This window comes from Danio aesculapii, chromosome 13 (genome assembly GCF_903798145.1).
Source record: "Danio aesculapii chromosome 13, fDanAes4.1, whole genome shotgun sequence".
In the NCBI taxonomy this organism is placed as follows: domain Eukaryota; kingdom Metazoa; phylum Chordata; class Actinopteri; order Cypriniformes; family Danionidae; genus Danio; species Danio aesculapii.
In genome coordinates this window covers 19,894,623-19,915,901 of record NC_079447.1, presented here as the reverse complement: position 1 = coordinate 19,915,901, position 21,279 = coordinate 19,894,623, and the positions used below count along the sequence as shown (strand labels likewise).

Sequence of the window (21,279 nt, the reverse complement as noted above, 5' to 3'; positions counted from 1 at the left end):
GCTCATTCTGAAAACGTAGTCCTATATACATTTCTGGAGATTGTGAATTATGTAGCCAGAGCTATGTATAGCTGCATTTCATCTTTAAAATGAACGCTAAGGGACGGTATGACGCCGTTCCTTTCCAGCTTAACAGCAGATTGCTTACCTCTGTATGGATGGCTTTTCCACTGTTACCAGTTTGTCCAGTAGCTCGACATGTACGTCAGCGGACTCTAGATGCAGAGCGGAGTTGACCGCGACAACGAGGTTCGAGTCCAGTGAATAACGGTTCCAGAAAGCAGGTATGATGAAAACAGAAGCTAAAAAATTAAATAAACAAGTAAAAAACAGGGTGAGAATGTGGTAAAATCTAAAAACATGGTAAAAATCAGGTTGCCGCGAGGGCTTTTTCTGGATTGCTTTTTAAAACTGTCGCTTGGATTTAGAGAAGGGTGGGCGGGTTGGTTGGGTTTAGGGAAAGAGGAGGGTGGGTCAGTTGATCGGTCAGTCAGTCAGTCAATTAATCAGTTGACAGCAGCCTCTGGTGGATTTATATGAGATGGGCAGGTGCAAATGGCACTCACAACAGAAATTTGAGATCTGAAAAAGCATACACAGAGGCCTCTGGTGGATTTGCAAAAACAAAAACTGCAAAAAACGTAGCTCCTGGGACGTATTTTGCTCTCTCCAGAAATGTATATAGGAGTACGTAATCAGAATGAGTCTGGGTTGGATCTATCCCTTTGAAGAGCAAAACATCCAAGAAATTTTATTTAACATTTATAAAAGAACAAATGAGTCTAACATGTCTGAGAACATGATAAGGTAAAAATAAATCAGCCCCATTTAATCTTCCAGGTTTCAACATCACAACGTCTGCAATCTAAACTTTTACACACTTATTATCCATATTTATGTTCTTTTTTTTTTGGTGCACATTTTTCAGACAAAGATGAGTGTGCGTCAAACCCGTGCTCTTATGGAGGGACGTGCATTGATCTGGAGAATGGCTTTGAATGTTTATGCCTCCCACAGTGGACTGGCAAGACTTGTCAGATAGGTGAGTCCTGTTGTTTTTGTTTACCATGTTCATATGATTGATTTAATTGTCAAATCGACTGAAAACCGAACGTACCATGTTTAAATATGGGGCCACATGGCTCATCAGCAGTTCACTCCATAGTGCTTGCTTAATGTAAATGAATGTCGATTTTACACCATGAATGACTCTCAGTTGAGTGTTTGTTACAATGCGAGCGTGTACCTCTGTCTGTTTTTTTGCAGGTGCATGAGTGTGTGAAATGCCTGTAACTATGTATATATGTTGGCAGTGTGCGCTTGTATGTTTATTTAACCTGAGTTTGCGGGTATGTACTGTATGTGTGTGATATGGAATTTTGTTAGAGGCCATGCTGAATATTATCTGTAACTGGACCTAGGTGATTTAAGTGAAGCTAAATATATCGACAGGCCTGGCAACCACCAAGACAGGGACTAAATTTATCTTTTTGCGGGACTACATTAGACTGATCGTGGGGTAGAGAATGAAGCTGAAGAGGGGTGTGGTGGAAGGACACAGCAGGAAATGCTTTATAACCTGTAAACAAGCACAGTGTGTTATTGTAGACATGGTGTCTGGTTATAGGAGGCCGCTTGAGTTTCTCAGGTAGCTTTTTAGTCTCAGGTGTGGAGCGGCAGGGTTACCTGTGCTGGATTAAAGAGGGAGTTTGATTTCATCCAGGGAACAGCATTAGTCCTGCATAGCCACAGCGCCATGCAATACTTTTTTGTTTACTTTATAGACTAGTTTTTTACATGTTTTTGCCTGTGTTAACTTGTTCTTTTAGAGCAGGATTTCTCAGAATGGGGTTTGTAAGGGAGGAGCTGGGGGTTTATGAGTTTATTAAAAGCTTATATTTAAGTTGAATGTAATATTGGAAAAATAAACGGAGATACACAATAGTTGGGCGTCACGGTGGCGCAGTGGGTAGCACATCCGCCTCACAGCAAGAAGGTCACTGGTTTGAGCCTCGGCTGGGTCAGTTGGCATTTCTGTGTGGCGTTTGCATGTTCTCCCCGTGTTCGTGTGAACAAGCAGTGCATTGCGCCACCGTGACACCCAACTATTGTGTATCTCCGTTTATTTATTCCAATATTACATTCAACTTAAATATAAGCTTTTAATAAACTCATAAACCCCCAGCACCTCCCTTACAAAACCCATTCTGAGAAATCCTTCTCTAAAAGAACAAGTTAACACAGCATATTTTACATTCATTTTTTTATAATCACATCTAAAACTGAAAAAATAATCAATTGTTATATTCAGTGTCAGTGAATTTGTGAATGTCATTCAATTATGTGTCATTAAATGAATTTTAACTTTATAAAATTGTATGTGTAAAGTAAATATTTTAGGAATAAAGGTTTCAGCTAATGTTAAAGGTTTCAGAAATTTTTTTTTTCGTGAACCCTTGTTTAAGAGAAGTGTTTCTCAATATTTTTGGCTCAAAGGCCAAATTCCCACAAAGAGTATTCATAGACCGCATGACTTATACAGTTGTTTGGAATGTTCTGAATAAAGATTAAGGATTTTACCAATTATTTATTCACTGTTTCTTCTCAAATAAAATATCTTAGAGCTTGTCATGACTAGGTATGGGACGAAAACTGTTTTCAAGGTATATATCGCGGTTTGGAAAATTCAAGGTATTAAAACCACCAAAATATTCTGCTATATCGATCCTAAGGTATATGTACGAATTTTTATTTACGTTTTTTGTTTGTTTATTCTTTAGGACAATAGTATCTCTAGCAGAAAATATATTCAAAGATGCCATTTTAAATTGTAAAGAAACCAAATGAAGACAGCAGAAGTCAATGATTCATTTAAATTATTTAGCCTGACATGTTTACTGCTCCAAAATATTATTAATGGTTCTTAAAATAAAATATATTGTGATCAAAGGGGAAAATGTTTTTATTTTTTACCCCAACATTTAAAAAGAGCATATATTTTAGAGTAGTAAATCACAATACCGTGAAACTGTGAAACCGTGATATTTGTAACCAAGATTATCATATCGTCAGAATCTTATACCAGCCCATAACTAGTCATGACTTAGCAAATTGAACTTTATTGCAAAAAAATATTTAATTTCTTTTCCAGGACTAAATTTTTTTTTAAATATTGGTTTTTATTATTTTTTTTAAAGAAAAAAATCTTAAATAATAAGTAAAAAAAATTAAATAATTAATTTTTCATGAGCATCTGCTCATATTTCAGATGTGTGAAATTGCTGAAACTTATATCCCACTGTGCATCATGGGAATCTGAGTTTGTTTACATTATGTGGCTTGGTGTGATTTTGCACTTGGTGACGGGGCTTAATCTTCTATAATGCTGTCTTTAGCTCCCCTCATGCTCCTGTTCTCTTTCACACAGATGTGAATGAGTGTACGAGGAGGGCTTGTCTAAACGCTTATGCTTGTAAAAATCTAATTGGTGGATATCATTGCAACTGCTACCCGGGCTGGGCGGGACCGAACTGTAATATCAGTCAGTATACAAACTCTGTCAAGTTTATATCGCTTATAATTCTCCCTTCTTTCCCTGCAAAGCAGCAGACTTTTGTTCTTCTTCTTCTTCTGCTCTAATGCTGATCAAAGCTGCTTTGCTTTTTTTTTACATGAATCAGAGCTTCAAAAATTACAATTCTGCCATCATTTGCTTATCCTAATGTTGGTTCAAAGCCGTCTAAGAAGCTTTCTGATTCACCAAACAATAGCTTTGTGTGACCAATACAGTATTTGCTGATCTTCACCTATAATGTTGTCTGTCAGTAAGGTTTGTGAATAAATTGGTGAATTGGATCAACCCAGCAGGCACACAACATCATAAGACGTTAATATTTGGTTAGATTTACGTCATGACGTCAGTTGACCAAAATTCAATGTTTAGCCAGCGTCTAAGGACAACGTTATTTTTGACGTCCAATAACAACGTCAAATTACGTTGATATTCGGTTGGTTATAGGTTGTGTTGGAAAGTGACCAAAATTCTATGTCTGATAGATGTCATAGTGGTAATGTCCACACAACGTCCAGGTGTAACTTGATTAGATGTTGATATTTGGTTGATTTTAAGTTGGACGTTGGACATTGATGTCGGCCAGACGTTGCGTTCTGACGTCAACCCGATTTTCATTTTCAAACAAAATCCAATGTCCCCACAATGTTGGGGTACATTGGGGTACAACATCAATATGACGTTGTGTTGACGTCCTGTGCCTGCAGGGAAACAATTAATTGAAAAAAATTGGACATGAGATTATTTGTTCACAAATTAGACATTTTTCTTTGAAACACACCAATGCACCAAGCAGATGGCCAGATTTCAGTAAATAGCATATTAGATTTTGGTTTGTTCATCAAACAGAGTTGTTGTATGACTTCAAATAATTATCATTTTATGGAAAAGGCTACTAACACAGTCTTCAACAGAAAATAAAACTATGTCCTTTAAAACGCTAAAAGGAGTGACGGTATATTAACAATTGTCAGTTATTCTGTATTGCTTTGTCTCTAATAACAAGTTTTTTCAAAACTGTGCATGTCTTCTGTTATTATGCTTGTACTTTCATGTCTAACAGCCTTGAGTCATTTTGATCTCTTTGGTTTCTTCTTTTCTTTTATGTACTGGATCCGCAATGTTGATTGCACTGATGTTTATTTTACAGATATCAACAGCTGTTATGGTCAGTGTCAGAATGGAGGAACCTGTCAGGTGGGCATGTGTTTTATTTGAATTGTCTTTTTGACACTGAAGCCCTGTTTAAACCTTGTATTTATTTATCTTGGTGTTAATCCAATTATAACTAGATGACACTAAATACAGGTGTAAACCTTGAGTTAGTCTATTTTCAACTACTTCTACACTGTAAAACTCAATAAGTTAAGGTAAATCAAACCATTTGAGGAAACTGATTGCAAGAAACCAATACAGTTCAAAAACTAATCCTAATGAGTACTGTGAACTTTATCCATTTGAGCAATTTGAGCACAGTAAAACCCGATAAATGAAAAGAACACAAACCAACTGAGTACTGCAAAACCCAAAAGTATGTGTGTATTTTTTGTGCTCAAAACAAACTGATAATTTTTTTTTTTAATTGTTAGCTTTCACACTCGTTCATAAGCTGTGTAACATGGGTTCATTCATCCTATAGACACAGTGAGTACTTCTGCATATGTAATGTAGAGCTTGGAATAATGTGAACACCATTGCTCGTGGGATGCATGTTAAAAAATCAGGTGGAAATGGTAATGCAACTCACTTGACCACTTTTGATTGAATCACTGGGAATTCATGTTAACATCAGGTGGAAACAGGGCCTGGTTTGAATCATTTACAAAGATTTTATGTTCATGTTTACATCCTGTACTACTATAAAAAATTCTACTTTATTTTTAGGATGGCAGTGACAGAGTACTTCAATCAGGTGTAGCACTTCTTAAAGGGATTAAGGGTAGCTTAGTTCTGTCAAATATACTTTCTGCAACATTAATATTTGTCCAAACTTGCCTCGTGTTTATTAATGCTAAGCCTAAAATGTTATTTAGACTCCATTTCCTAAAGAAATTTCTATGTTTCTGTTGAATGTTCATAACATTTTTAATTTAATTCAATTCATCTTCATTTCTATAGCGCTTTACAATGTAGTTTGTGTCAAAGCAGCTTAACAGAAGTTCTAGTAAATTGAAACTGTGCCAGTCCAGTTTTCATAGTTCAGTTCAGTTCAGTGTGGGTTAATTTTCACTGCTGAAAGTCCAAACACTGAAGGGCAAATCCACCGATGTGTTACCACTAGTTTCAGAACTTTCAGAAAACATAAAAAGTAACATTCCCATAAGTTTTACTAAATTATAGCCTTAATCCAAATATAACCTGAATTTTCAGATAATTTTTTAAAATAATGTTTGGTGAGACCCTTAGTGTATATATAGAAATATATACTCTCTTGTTGGAACTATCCTTTAAAGCAAATAGAAGAAAAAAAAAAAAAAGAAAAACGCTGTCATCATTTACTAGCCATTCACTTATTCAAACATATTTGAATGTCTTTTCTCTGTTGAATGTAAAAGGTATTTTCTAAAATGCTGATTTTTTTTCCATACTATGGAGTAGGCATGGGACGATAACTGTTTTTAAGGTATAAAAACAAAGTTTGGAAAAGTCAAGGTTTTAAAACCGCCAACATTTTTCTTTTATGCGGTTCTTACGCCCCATTCACATAGGGCTTCAGTGTCAACGCTTGACAGAGGGCGTGTCTGAAGTTGGGGCTGACGTGATTATCATAGCAGCGTCAGGCAATAAAACAAGTCCGCTACTGTCTGAGCTGGGGAATTTTTCCCAACTTCTGCAGCGAGCAAAGCCACTGAAGCAGCGTGGACGGATCCACAATTCAGTTTGGCAACGCTTGACGTCACCCATTCAAAGTGAATGGGAGGCATTGGTGTTGATGCTCTGTGTGAATGGGCCATTAAGGTACAGTATATGTACGATTTTCTTCTGTTTTTTAGGACAACAGTATCTCCAGCTGAAAAGATATTAAAAAAAAATGCCGTTTGTAAAGAAATTGGTGTTTTTGAACCAAATGAATACAGCAGAAGTCAATGATTTATTGATTATTTGAATTATTTAATTATTTAGCCTGGCATGTTTAATGTTACAAAATATTTTAAACGTTTCTTAAAATAAAATATATTGTGTTCAAAGGGATATTTAAAAGACATTTAAAATATATATATTTTAGAGCAGTAAATCACAATACCGTGAAACTTTAATATTTTTATCCAGGGTTATCATACCGTCAGAATCTTATACCAGCCCATGCTTACTATGGAGGTTGATGTGTACCAGCAACCCAAATTCCTCAAAACCAAAGGAAAAAACTCTTTGGAGTTTTTAAAAAAAGGTTTAAAGCCACGTGAGGGAGAATAAATTAATTTTCATTTTTGGGTGAACTAACCCTTTAAGGAAATGCCATAAAATATCATTTATTATCAGAGTAGATCATAACTTTTTCTTTATATACTTTACAAGTTTACCTCTGCCCTGCACACCTGCGAATCATCTCCACCTTTGTGTGTTGTTATTAGGATGGTCGTCATGGTTATGTGTGCCAGTGCCAGCCGGGCTTCATGGGAAGACACTGTGAAGTGCAGCAGAGCAGGTGTGCCAGCTCCCCATGCCAAAATGGTGGACGGTGCCATTCGCTAGCCACAGGCTATGAGTGCGAGTGCCTGTATGGATACACCGGAAACAACTGTGAGGTAAAGTCAGTAATTACACAGGTACATAATGAACTTTTTCTTTTCAACCCCTCATTTACAATCATTCTCTGACATTCCCTGTAGGTGCAGGTGGATCTGTGCAAACCAAACCCATGTCAAAAAAAAGCGCAGTGCCACTCTTTACAGGGAGACTTTTACTGCGCCTGTGCTGATGAATACGAGGGGAAGACATGTAGTCAGCTACGAGACCACTGCAAGACCAGCACGTGCCATGGTAGGCTACTTCCTATATATGCCCTTTGCATGTAACATTTTGCACCCAAAAATAACATCAATTATTTTCGGTGGTGTTCTCTTTTCCTCGTTAGTGATCGACAGCTGTACTACTGCTATTACAACCAATGGCACAGAGATGGCGGTGAGGTACATCTTATCAAATGTGTGTGGTCCTCACGGCCGCTGCATCAGCCAGTCTGGAGGAAACTTCACCTGCGCCTGCCAACCCGGATTCTCTGGGACGTACTGTCATGAGAGTGAGTGATATTGTACACATTCGCATACAGCATTGATAAAGTCTGTGTGAACTGGAAGTTTCTGAGAAATTTCAGCAAACGGTCAGGCTTTGATTGAAGATGACCAATTTATTTATTTTTTTTCAGTGGATTAACTTGCACTGTTTAATTATTCGCCTTAAGAATAACAGTGTGAGTTGGAAAATAAACATTGTAAATTTTGATTTCAGGCAGACTTGACAGGTTAAGTTGAAACACAAGCATTTTGTACACACACATATCAGTTAATACACACTTGTTTTCTGCTTTCTCTCTCAGATATAAACGACTGCGAATCGTCTCCTTGTCACAGTGGAGGAACGTGCATTGATGACATTGACTCTTTCCGCTGTGTCTGTCCTGATGGATTTGATGGGCAACTCTGTGAGCTGGGTAAAATATTCAGCTCTAAACTATTAACTGTTGGTTTATTACAGTTGTGGAGTTCTAAACCCTTTAGCTTCATGAGAGAGAGGAATGTATTTATTGATTTAGATGAGCATTTGTTTACTGTTGTTCAAAAGTTTGGATTCATTAAAAATGATTGTAATTATTATAATAAATAACTAGAAAAGTAAAGTTTCTAGACAAACTTTATGATGGCTTGAGAAAGTCTAGTCTGAACGTTTGAAGTAGATTTAAAAGTTTAAAGAATTGAAGTAGTTTTTAAGAAGTTTGAAGGGTGCTAGGGTGTTGAGGCATAGCTAAGGTGTTGCTAGGCAGTTGCTAGAGTGTTCTGAGTGGTTACTAGGGCGTTTTGACTGTATGTTAAGGCGTTGCTAGGCAGTTGCTAAGGTGTTCTGAGTAGTTGCTTGGCGGCTGCTAGGGTGTTCCAGGTAGTTGCTAAGGTGTTGCTAGATGGTTGCTATGGTATTTTGAGTGGCTGCTAGGTCAACCACTGAGCGGTTGCTAAGACATTGCTAGGTTATTCTGAGTGGTTGCTAAGGCATTGCTTAGATGTTCTAAGTGGTTGATAAGGTGTTGCTTGGCGGTTGCTAGGGTGTTCTGAGTGGTTGCTAAGGCATTGCTAGGTGGTTGCTAAGATGTTGCTAGGCCGTTGCTAAGGTGTTCTGAGTGGTTGCTAAGGTGTTGCTAAGTGGTTGCTATGGGGCTCTGAGTGGTTGCTAAGGTGTTCTGATTGGTTGCTAGGTGGATGTTAAGGTGTTGCTAGGCAGTTGCTAAGGTGTTGCGAGGGTGTTCTGAGTTGTCACTAAGGTGTTGCTAGGCTATTGCTAGGGTGTTCTAGGTGGTTGCTAAGGCATTGCTAGGCCGTTGCTAAGGTGTTCTGAGTGGTTGCTAGGCAGTTGCTAACACAAATTAACATGGTTCTAGTATGAATTAGCATGTCGCTAGCATGTTTCTAGTATAAATTAGCATGTTGATAGCATGAATTTGTTATGAATTAGCATGTTGCTAGTATGTTTCTAGTATGATCAGTATGTTAGTATGTCGTTAGTATGCTTCTAGTATGGATTAGTTTATTGCTAGTATGAATTGTAGTATAGTTTATTATTAGTATGTCCAGTATAAAATCAACGGCAGTTTTTTTTACAATGGAAGTCTATGAGACAGTTGCTAAGGTGCCGTAAGTGGTTGCTAGGGTGTGGCTAGTAAGTTGAAAGGTCATCAGTGATTGGCAGATTGAGTCTGAGTTAAATGATCCCAAACTTAACAAAGTTATGAGGTCATAAAGTTTGGTCCAATGTTAAGTCAATAGGACTTCTCTGAATTTTCATACATTAAAATGATTTTTGAGATCACATGACACTGAAAACTGGAATATTGGTAACTAATTCAGCTTAGAATTTTAAATCTATATTATTATTATTAATTTTATTCTTGATCAAATAAATAGAGTTTGGCATAGATTTCCAAAAAATAAAAAAAAAATTGGATCAACCACAGTAAAGTACTGTATATGTGATGAATTTGACTAGTTTTTAAATTTTAAATTTGCCAACCTTTCTAAACTTACTCCAGCCTAATTTAGAGCAATAAACCACTAATGGTGATGAATAATCTTTTACAATTGTGACTATAATGTTCTCTTCAGAGGTGAATGAATGTAGCAGTGATCCGTGTCTAAATGGAGGTCACTGTATTGACCTGCTGAATGATTTCTACTGCCGCTGCACTGATAATTGGAAAGGAAAGACCTGTAACTCACGTAAGTGAATGTTTTCATGTTCATGCATTTAGCTGTACTATGGCTGCATGCAATCAACATGGATTTGTTGTTACAGGGGAAAATCAGTGTGATTCCAGTACGTGTGCTAATGGAGGAACGTGCCACGATCGTGGAGAATCGTTCCGATGTTTGTGTCCCTCTGGTTGGGGTGGCAGTACCTGCAACACAGGTGAGATGGAAATGAAGGCCCTGCTTATATGTGTTTTCATTAGTCCAATAAGCTTATTTCACACGGCCGCCATTTTAAAGAACCAAAGCGAGGCTGCGGTGGGAAGAAACCCGGAAGTATAGGACCAGCACTATAAACATTGCAGTAACATGCTGTGGACTACACACCTCCAGCTGTTGCCATCATTTCAAAATGCAGAAATGGTGTAAACATCACTTTAATATCATTCAGCAAGTTTATTTTAAACAATTAAAAGCAATTTCAAACAACATCACAATCTCTGTAAGAGTAATACACTTGGGTGTCCTCCTAATCTTCAGTTCATGGTGCTAGTTAAACACCGTGGGGATGGTACTGAAGTTTTAAAACCTCAGTCTATAATGGATGATCTTAAATTCAACGTAAACAGGGTCTAGAAGGTTTGATTGCTGTCTACAAACAGTCTTAGTCAACAAACAATGTCTTTCAAACACTTACAGAATGTAGTTAAAAATGCATTGGATCAGATTGCTTTCAGTGTAAACTTGCTTGACGTTAAATGCGTTCCAACAGCTACAAAAGACTCTGTGTGTTATGTAATCATTTAAGGGACACGCTGTCAGAAAGTGCACCAAAACAAGATATACATAGCAGAATGCAGATAACAATCAAAACTGTAGCTGACATTCCTGCGTATAAGTCACGTTGGTTTGTTTATTCAGTAGTTCTCATTCTGTATGTTACACTGAGCTCTTCTACAAAAGGGATGTGGAGTTTTATGACATCATTAGGAAGAGTTTCAATGAACGTCAAAAGCAGGTGTTTTTAAAAGTTGCATTCTAGCATTAGGCTGAAACCGTAATGCATCTCGGCTGACAACATGTGGTTGAATCACTGAAGACATATGATAATACCCCATATAAAAAAAATATAGTCATTTGGGTAACACTTTAGGTCAAAATTCACAGTATTAAGTAACCATTAACACACCACTACAAGCTTATAAAACTACTAATTATTAACAGTTAGTAAGGTAGAAGTTGGTTTTAGGTTTCGGGTAGGATTAGGCATGCAGAATACGATTATACTTTATAACTACTAATGAACAGTTAATATCTTAATAATAGGCAGGTAATAAACCAGTAGTTTAGCATGAATTGTGACCTAAACTAAAGTGTTACCATAATTTGTAGTAAATACTAAGGGGTTTTGAACCATACTAAAGTACTTGAATGAATCTGTTGTGGTAATTCTATAGTGGTTATGGTAACACAACATCTATAGTGATATAAACAACCTACCCAGTACTGTAGTTTTCTACAACTATAGAGTAAATTATACTACAACAGGCCCATAGCCAGCCTGCTTTTTGGAGTTATTTGCCTTATTTTCTATTTAATTATAAAATTTTAATCCTGCATTTTAGTGACAATTTAAGCACTACTTTTAGCTGGATTCGCTTGCCGGGTGGTCAACATAACCACACTTTGTGATGTACCAAAAACATTTCCTAAATATTTAGAAAAAAGAAATATGAATAAATGCTTATTTTTAAAATACAAATTTATTACATCATATTACATCATGAGAAATAAATAGGAACCTGTTAAAGTTTTTAATTAAAAACTGTAGCCATTTTATTAGGCAAATAACAAACTGGCCAGCACATTCAATGTTCCTCAGTCAGAATTTTCAGTCAGAGTTTATTTGAGTAATAAAAAATTAAAACAATAATAATACTGTAGAGCTTCACGATATTTCTGTGAAGAAATCAGTACATTTGAATATTTATCGATGACAACATTAGCCAAATTTGTAATAAATATTATTTTAATTCAGGCTGTTTTAGAGCTTCTTACCTTTTTATTGATCGTTTTTTTTTTATTTCACGAATAAGGTCTAAAATAGGCAGTGGCACAGTAGGTAGTGCTGTCGCCTCACAGCAAGAGGGTCGCTGGTTCGAGGTGTTTCTGTGTAGAGTTTGCATGTTCTCCCTGCCTTCGCGTGGGTTTCCTCCAGGTGCTCCGGTTTCCCCCACAGTCCAAAGACATGTGGTACAAGTGAATTGGGAAGGCTAAATTGTCCATAGTATGTGAGTGAGTGTGAATGGATGTTTCCCAGAGATGGGTTGTGGCTGGAAGGGCATCCGCTGTGTAAAACATGTGCTGGATAAGTTAGCGGTTCATTCTGCTGTGGCGACCCCAGATTAATAAGGGGACTAAGCCAAAAAGAAAATGAATGAATGAATGAGGTCCAAAATTTAGAATAAAAGTTACTTTGTTTAATAAATGTTTTCTCTATTTAAAAACAATACAGTAGGTCAATAGTGAAAGATGACTTCTCTTACTGTACGTCAGATTGTGTGTTTTCTTGCACAGCTGAATGTTGGACTCATGAAAAATAATTGTTTGCATTGATCAAAACTAATTAGCTGAAGTCACGAAAGCCAACAGAGGATGCGATAGCTTATTTTTACAATTTGTGTTGGCACGAGATTAAGAATAGAACAATTTCCTTCGTAAGTGAGGGGTGGGGTTTTTTGAACCCCTTGGCTACAGGCCTGTACAATAAACAGTAAAAAATGTAATTATACTACAGTATTTATAACAATTTATCAGTTCACCAGTTAGTACTAAAGTATACTATACACAGATATTATAATATACACAGTATAGTCCACTTTATTATGATATGGTTCAGATATACTGTAGTATTTACTATAAATTACCCTAGTATTTGTTCATGTTAGACCAAGTGGAAAATAAACAAAAAAAAAAGCTCCATTTAGAGCTAATTGAACACTTGAAGCACACCAATGAGGATACAGCTCTAAATTTAAATCCACACCACATCTACAATGAAATTGGTTCAGATGAATGACATTGTTTGAATTACTTTCAGAACTTTTTTCAGCTAATAAACAATAAAAACTGCCAGTCTGTTTACTACGCATCTTACTCACTACCTCCGTCTCCCTCTGTCTAGCCATGAACAGCTCATGTGAGTCTGGCCCGTGTCTAAATGGGGGCACTTGTATCGGCTCAGGCAGCGTCTTCAAATGCATCTGTAAGGATGGATGGGAGGGGCCTACTTGTGCTCAAAGTAAGACCACGCCCACTTTTCTGTTTTCCTCTCAAAAATGTGCGAATGTGCATTACTCCCACGTGTATGTATGCATGCGATAGGGCTTCAGGTGTGCTGGCAGGCTGTGATTTGCCCTGACAGGTCTAGTTCTGATATATCCTCTGGTAGTTCTGCCTTCATGAGATCTGTTTTGATTCTGTTTTCAGATGTTGACGACTGCAACCCTCATCCATGGTGAGTGATGCAAAAGATAAAATAAGTGAAGAAAAGCACAGAATAGAGAATCAAACAAAACATCAAACACTACAACAATTGGACTTGTCACTCATAAAAGTTGGAAGAATCTGAATTTAAATGTTTACATCTAGTAAATGTGAGTGTAGCAGTTGAGATGGAGTGTGTATTATTTAGAGACCATCTCTCTGTCCCTCTCTCTCTCTCTCTGTAGTTATAACGGAGGACAGTGTGTGGATGGGGTCAACTGGTTTCGCTGTGAATGCGCGCCTGGGTTTGCAGGTCCTGACTGTCGCATCAGTAAGTAAATTAATTTCCACATGTCTGTAAACATGACTTAATGATACAGGAAGTATGTGTGGAAGTATGTGTATGTGTGGACCGGAAGTTGCTTTTCATTTCAGTATGTTAATGTACTTTCAAATGAAATGGAATATTTAGTAGGGGTGGAGCTTTCTTTTTGCGCATCATTCCCTCATAGCAAACTAATGGTAAAAGGGGTGTGGTTAAGAAAATTGCAGCTGAAGTGTCAAACTGACATCAACAGAGAAGTACCGCCAATCCAAACGCTGAAGCACATGGTTAGACTTTGAAAATTACAAAACATTTACTTGATTAGCACTGATCAATTGTTCACCTAATAAACAAAAATGTGCGCTAGCAAAGTAAACATTGCCATTTTTTATCTTACATGAACTTTAACATAAAATATTTGTTTTAATTAATATATAGATGGAATCTTCAAAAACTTTTTTGAACACAGACATTGCTTTTGTAATTCGATTTTGCACAACAAGAGGGACAAAGAATGAAATGATAAATCTGATACACTCCCTGACAAAAGTCGTGTCTTATCTTGTAAGAGCAAAAAATAAAAACTTCTAGTTGATCATTTGGAAAAAAAAAGTGTCAGAAAGTAGATTTTTCTGATGAATCATCTGTTTAACTGCATCCCAATCATCACAAATACTGCAGAAGACCTATTGGAACCCGCATGGACCCAAGATTCTCAAAGAAATCAGTCAAGTTTGATAAAGGAACAATTATGGTTTGGAGTTACATTCAGTATGGGGGCATGCGAGAGATCTGCAGAGTGGATGGCAACATCGACAGAATGAGGTATCAAGACATTTGTGCTGCCCATTACATTTAAGACCACAGGAGAGGGCAAATTCTTCAGCAGGATAGCGCTCCTTCTCATACTTCAGCCTCCACTTCAAAGTTCCTGAAAGCAAAGAAGGTCAAGGTGCTCCAGGATTGGCCAGCCCAGTTACCAGACATGAACATTATTGAGCATGTCTGGGGTAAGATGGAGGAGGAGGCATTGAAGATGAATCAAAAAAGTTATTTGAGTCATTACAGAGATGTATGGATGCAGTCCACTAGGATCTAAAAATCAAGGCATGATCATATTTTTATTTGGGTAAAATAAGCGTAATCTAGAGGACTTTGCCTTTCATATAAGCCACTTCTGATACCAAATGATCAACTAGAAGTCAAGTTATTATCTGTTGTTCCTAAAACCTAATACTTGGATAGGTGACATAATAAATGTAGGTTTTTGATTAATTTTTTAATTGAAACTTCTTTAAAAGTAAAATACAGATTTTAATATGATTTTCATGTCTGTTTTACATACGCTGGACTTCTACAAGTTGACGTAAATCCTTTTTCTTAAAAAAAAAAAATCAACTGCAGACTTACATACAGATAAGAATCCAAACCAATAGATCAATGATAAACTAAAAGTCCCTGCCCTATACATTTTTTCTCCTTTTTTGGTGATATTTTTCACTCATACGATGCATGCCATGTCGCAATGTACAGTAGAAGGAAAGATCTATTGCTGTTTTAACTGTCTCTTGCTCACACACACACACTCACTCTGTTGTGTCTTCCTCCTCAATCTCAGACATAGATGAATGTCAGTCGTCTCCTTGTTCTTATGGAGCCACATGTGTAGATGAGATTAATGGATATCGCTGTCTGTGCCCCATGGGACGAGCTGGACCTCGCTGCCAGGACTGTGAGTTCCCACTGACAGACCCCCCTTTTAGTTTGCATTATGAGAAATGAAGTGTTGAATGTCTTTGCAGTCTACTCATGTTGTGTGAACACACCTTATCAAAACCAAACTAAACCGGACTAAATTGCCTTTTCAGAAGCAATCAGCAGGGTTTTGTAATGCAGGGACTCCAAACAGAAAAATATGTGTTAAACTTGAATGCGGATTAATACATTCAGCTTAATATTTCATTGTTCCTCCCACATTAAAATGCAGATGAAAGGGAAAGTTCACCCAAAATACCTATTTTTTTGGGTAATTTACTCTCCCTCATGTGGTTTTAAACCGTGTTGAACACAAAACAAGCAATTCTGAAGAATGCTGATTGCTGGCACCAATCAACTTACATAGTTGGAAAAACTATTACTATTGAAGTCAATGGGTGCCAGCTATCAGCATTTATTTTCTTCTTTTATGCTCAACAAAAGAAAATTGGTTTTAGCAATAATATGTATAAATAATATGTAAAGGTTTTTTTTACTGAAATAATGGCATATTGTTGTGATGCATTTTTTCTAAGCAATTTTTACATTTGCATTTTAAAATAGTAATTTTGTGAAATATTTCTTCAATTATGGAAGTTTTTAAAAAAAACTTTTTTACATAATTCAGAAATTATATATATAAAGTGGGGGAAATAAGTATTCAACACGTCACCATTTTTTACAGAAAACATAACACTTTTAAAGGTGCTGTTGACTTGAAATTTTCACCAGATGTTGGTTACAACCAAAGAAATCCATATATGCAAAGAAAACAAGAAAACAAATGTAATTAGATTACAAATGAAGCTATAAAATAAAATGACACAGGGAAAAAGTATTGACCACATGAAGAAAGGGAGCTGTAGAAAGGCAGTGAAAACCCAAACAGCAGCTGAAATCAAGCTGTAGAATGGCCCAGCCAATCACCTGACTTAAATCCAATGGAAAATACAAAATAAAAATCAGATTTGATAGACAAAACCCTCCGAACCATCAAGATTTTTACACTCTGTTGAAGTCTGTGAAAAAACTCACACCTGAGCAATGCATGACTTTATTCTCCATATGAGAGGTGTCTTGAAACTGTTTAGTACTTTTCCAGAAATGTATTCATTTATTATACGTTGTTAAAATATTGATGTCTGTGATGCAGCAAGTCCAGAGATTGATGTGTACACCATGATTTTATATAAAATTCACTTTAATGTGTAATATGACTAAAAAGTTCATAAATTAATATTTTCTCAATTCAAATGAGTAGCGGCTTGGACCCGGAAACAGTGTTTCATACGTCACCACTTAACAAGCGAATTTACGACTTTCAAAAACAGAAAACAAATTGAGTGAAACTGATTGAAAGGGCAATGTCACATTTACTGTCCCACCCATAGGTGCTGCATTAGAAACATCTCATATAAGTGTTAAATAGTTTTTTGTATTTCGATGCGAAGATGATATAATACAAAGTATAGCTTTATAATTGTACATACTTTTTTTGCAAATAAAAATTTAAAAACCTTTCAAGGATTTAAGATGGTTATGACCACTGAAATGCGTCATCACTGTCTTGTGAAAAGAGTCTATTAGAACATTTCGGCCATTGTTAGGAAAAATACTATAGAATAGTGAGGAAAAGGGAGAAACTTACTTTAATTGTTGAATAAAGGATTCATCAAAATCGTACCACATGCCTTTAAATGGTAGGTTAACTTTCATAATCTGATCTCTGTTCTTCTCCTTTAAGTTATCGGTGTTGGAAAGGCATGTGATCGCTCAGGATTGCAGGTTCATCATGGTGGACGCTGGGAGGATGGATGCAACAGCTGTCAGTGCATGAATGGAAACATCAAGTGCACTAAAGTGAGTCATGCAATCTCAGATTCGAATACTCTACCAACTGAGCACCTGCAGTCACAAGTACTCTGTAAAAAACATATGTAAATTAAAGGTTTTCTGTATTTTGTGATTTATTTTTGGTTAAATTATGCTTTTGAATTGCATTATGGGCCTTTATCTTTTCTCCAGCAGCTTTTGATGCTGAAAATAGTGACTTTTATCTACATTTTAATAGTTTAAAGTAATATATTGTGTGGGTCTGTTGTAAATTACAGTACAAAAACCTGGTAATAAACTGCCAGTACCTTTAATGTTATTTAAAAGACTTATTTCTATACATACTGTTTCAATTGTATTTCTTATACAATATATTGTTTTAAACTACCACAATTTCAATTTAAAAAGTCGAATTTTTAAAATCTAAAGTGCAAAGCAGAGATTAATGTCCCATATTGTGATTAATAATCATATTTAAATAGAAAAAAAATACATAAACTGTTAACTAATGGATATTTTTACAGTTTAGTGGCAAATATTTAAAGGTAAAAAAACGTCTTTATGAATTTTTTATTTAATGTGACCGCAGGTCCATTGTGGCCATCAGTCCTGCTTGTTGCAGTCAGATTCTGGTGTGCCACAGCGCCCCCTGTGTCCACCAGGTCAGGAGTGCATCGAGCATCATTTCCTCTCTTGTCTTCGTCCACCCTGTGATCAGCTGGGAATGTGCTCCACAACGCGTCTACAACCTATCAGCACTCGCTGTCTGCCCAACAACGGCTACCTAGATGTCAACTGTGCCCGTGTCACACTTGTATTTGACTCTGAGAGTGTACCACAGGTAAGAGGTTTTCATTTCATTTGTTTTATGCATTTAAAAGAGATAAAACACATTGCTTTTATCTCAGATCCACCTGATATCCGATCAAAACACTGGATTTGTTTGACAGGGCACTACTGCTGAAGGAGTCTGCGCAGAGCTGACTTATCTGCCAATCACGCGAACCCTGGCCAAAGACCACGCCCTTTTCCTTCTTTGTGACCAATCACCTTCAGGCCACAATGCTGTGGAGGTTGCTATGGTAATTTCTTCATTAACCATATGAAATTGCCGCAATATTTGGTAACAAAATATGTGTCTGGTGCTCATGGTTAATCTTGAAGCTGCTATGAAAAAAGCAATACATCTTTACATGAAACAATTGAAGTATTTTGAAAAAAATTTTCACTTTATTTTTTATTTTTAGTATCCTTTTTTTCCATGTGTAAACAAATACTAACTTTTTCGAGATTCATTATAGAGTTGGAGTTTTTTTCCCTAAATATACTGTAGAACAGTATATATTTTTTATACTCTTAGACAGCTAAACAAATCGATAAAATTTACTAGAGGTTCTGAGGTCAAGAGGTTTTACAAGATGTATAAAAAAAAAAAAACAATAATTGCTGCATTCTTTTAAATGTGATTTTATTCATTTGAATGAATTATTGAAATAAATCGATCTGGAAGAACGATTAATTGAACTATAAAGAATTACAAACACTTCTTTCATTAAAGATGCAGTAGGTGATTATCTTCAGAAACATTTTTTGTTGTGCTGGTTAAAAGTCTCTTTACATTCCAATAGTGATGGTTAAAGTAAATGATCTAAATTTATTTATTTGTATTTTTATATTCTGGGTAAGGCATAAAACTAAAAAATGTTCATCCAATTAAATATTGTCTGGCTGACATCTCCCATAATTCTGATAAGTAGCTCAAACTGTCTGTTAATGTTACATTTGTACAATGGCGCACTCTTTCACGCAGATCCGCCGATGTGCGTTCACGCGGGCCGCGGTCACATGGACCAAAGTAACAGCTATAAAAACAAATGGTCTATCAAAACTTTTTAAAATCCTGAATCAGTTAGTTTTATTTTGAGTTAGTTTTGCACGCTGGAGGAAGGACGACACCATGGCTGAAGTATTTCATTTGGACAGGTAATGTTCTAAAACAATTTTAGTCACGCAAAGCTTATGTAGATTTTGTTGTTACGAATGTGTTGTATGGACAGAAGTGTTGTTCAGCCACTGAAATCTTCCGGCGAATGATTGATGTGACTATTTTCAGTTTCATAAGGGACCTTTTACAGCATTGACAATGTAGATTTTTATTTAGTTTAACAACAAAACATCAGTGAATAGCGTTATTCCGCCTAGCCTGCTTTACTGAGGTGAAGTTGTTTTTATATTCACATTGGTTCATTTTTGACACGCTCCCTATTTTGTTTACCATGCTACTTTGAATATTCGGTCTGAAATAGCATGCAAGTATGGCTTAGTAATAAATGTAATTCCTGCACCCCACCGGCCAACCACTAAGCATACAGTAGTCCCTTTAGGACAAAAAGCGTGAGACAGTGAGACATTATGACAAGTTTTGCTTGCTACACAACTGAAAACGTGCTAGATATAATACAGTTTTTCATTTAGAACTGTAGTATTATAAAGTACTGTTAAGTTTTCTAACTGGCGAATGACATGATCTAGTGGGTCTTTGTCATCTTTAATGTGCACGCTCACAATTTCAGGAGGCGTTGCTTTGGACGACAGGGGAGGGATTGTATTTGAAAGTTATTATGCTTACCAGTTGGCATTGAGGCAGATCATCTACTGCACCTTTAATAAATAAACCAAGCATTTTTTTTGACAAACACAAACGTCATGAACAATTCAATAACAAATACATTTGAATTTAATTGTCGCCACCTATTGGTGTATAGATGTAACTGATACAATCTTTATTTAAAGAGCAAAGTTACTTTTAAAGGGCCATACACTTTTTAGATATAAATACAGACATGAGTGTTTATATTCTAATTACATACTGTAATCATAGTATTTCTATGAAAATTTGACTAATTATAACACTAAAAATAAGGACACTGTGTGGCTGAAAAACTACCTTAAAGTACAAATGAAATCAGAACTAACCATATGATTTTGTTAGCTCACATTGCCAGTTTTGTGGTGAACATCATCTGTCATTAAGAACAAAAATAGTTTGCTCTTGAAATCTAAAATTAAAATCTGAAAATGCACTTCTTTTTCAGTTAAATTCTCAGATTATGTGATTTTGAGGTGCTAATTTTAGGTGCTAACACACTTAACCATGCCCCCCAACTGTCAGTTTTGACACCCAAACAAATATGGTGAGGAGAAGTTGTCTGTTAGGTTGTAATAACTCTTCTAAAACCCTTTTCCCGATCTTTCTGAATGAAATGCTAACTTTACTACATCCATTCAGCTCGCAGCTGAAAAAACAAGCCCCGCACACTGTTGTTTAATATTCCGTTTCTCTAGGAACTGCATCACAATACGAAAAATAAAAACAGTTGCAGCTTCCAGTTCATGTGGACTTGAAGCTGTTTTATCTCTATAAATGACAGCTACTATCTCTGTCAGTGGCAGCACACCACACTGTAAATAAAAAAGTTGACTCAACTTAAAAACTTTAAGGAAACCAACTTCAGAACATTTTTGAGTTTACTCAATAAACAGATTAGACAGACTTTATATGTGTAGTCATTCATTTGGCCAATTCTTAGACGTCTATTACATTTTCACTGACAGCCCAAATTTAGCCTTGTTTTAGCCAAGACGACTTTGTTTAGATGTCTATTAGACATCTATTAGACATCTTTTAAAAACAAAAAAGCTTGCTGGGTTGAGTCAACTCAAAAAAGCTCTGCAGCAAGTTGGCTTAACATTTTGAAAGGAGTCAACTTTTTTTTTTTACAGTGCACTTATGATCATACTTCTCAAATGATAAATAGACATGAAATTGCATTACTGTTTGAATTAGCATCCATAACCATTTAACATACAGCCCTAATACAATTGGGGGCAAACATGCACTATGTTGTCGCACT

General features: G+C 36.2%; 1 protein-coding gene across 2 annotated transcripts in view; it reads left to right on the top strand.

Moving 5' to 3' along the window:
• jag2a (jagged canonical Notch ligand 2a) overlaps positions 1–21,279 on the top strand; it is an 88,313-nt gene that overhangs the window by 56,640 nt on the left and 10,394 nt on the right. The window contains exons 9-24 of one of the 2 annotated variants that reach the window (XM_056470259.1): positions 929–1,042; positions 3,428–3,541; positions 4,722–4,768; positions 7,144–7,317; positions 7,402–7,552; positions 7,647–7,811; positions 8,109–8,222; positions 9,883–9,996; positions 10,073–10,186; positions 13,151–13,267; positions 13,456–13,483; positions 13,698–13,783; positions 15,396–15,509; positions 17,277–17,392; positions 17,955–18,206; positions 18,316–18,447. In XM_056470259.1, the coding sequence (XP_056326234.1) occupies positions 929–1,042; positions 3,428–3,541; positions 4,722–4,768; positions 7,144–7,317; positions 7,402–7,552; positions 7,647–7,811; positions 8,109–8,222; positions 9,883–9,996; positions 10,073–10,186; positions 13,151–13,267; positions 13,456–13,483; positions 13,698–13,783; positions 15,396–15,509; positions 17,277–17,392; positions 17,955–18,206; positions 18,316–18,447 (1,952 nt within the window). The remainder of the gene's footprint in view (positions 1–928; positions 1,043–3,427; positions 3,542–4,721; positions 4,769–7,143; positions 7,318–7,401; positions 7,553–7,646; positions 7,812–8,108; positions 8,223–9,882; positions 9,997–10,072; positions 10,187–13,150; positions 13,268–13,455; positions 13,484–13,697; positions 13,784–15,395; positions 15,510–17,276; positions 17,393–17,954; positions 18,207–18,315; positions 18,448–21,279) is intronic. The other variant, XM_056470260.1, reaches the window with a different exon arrangement.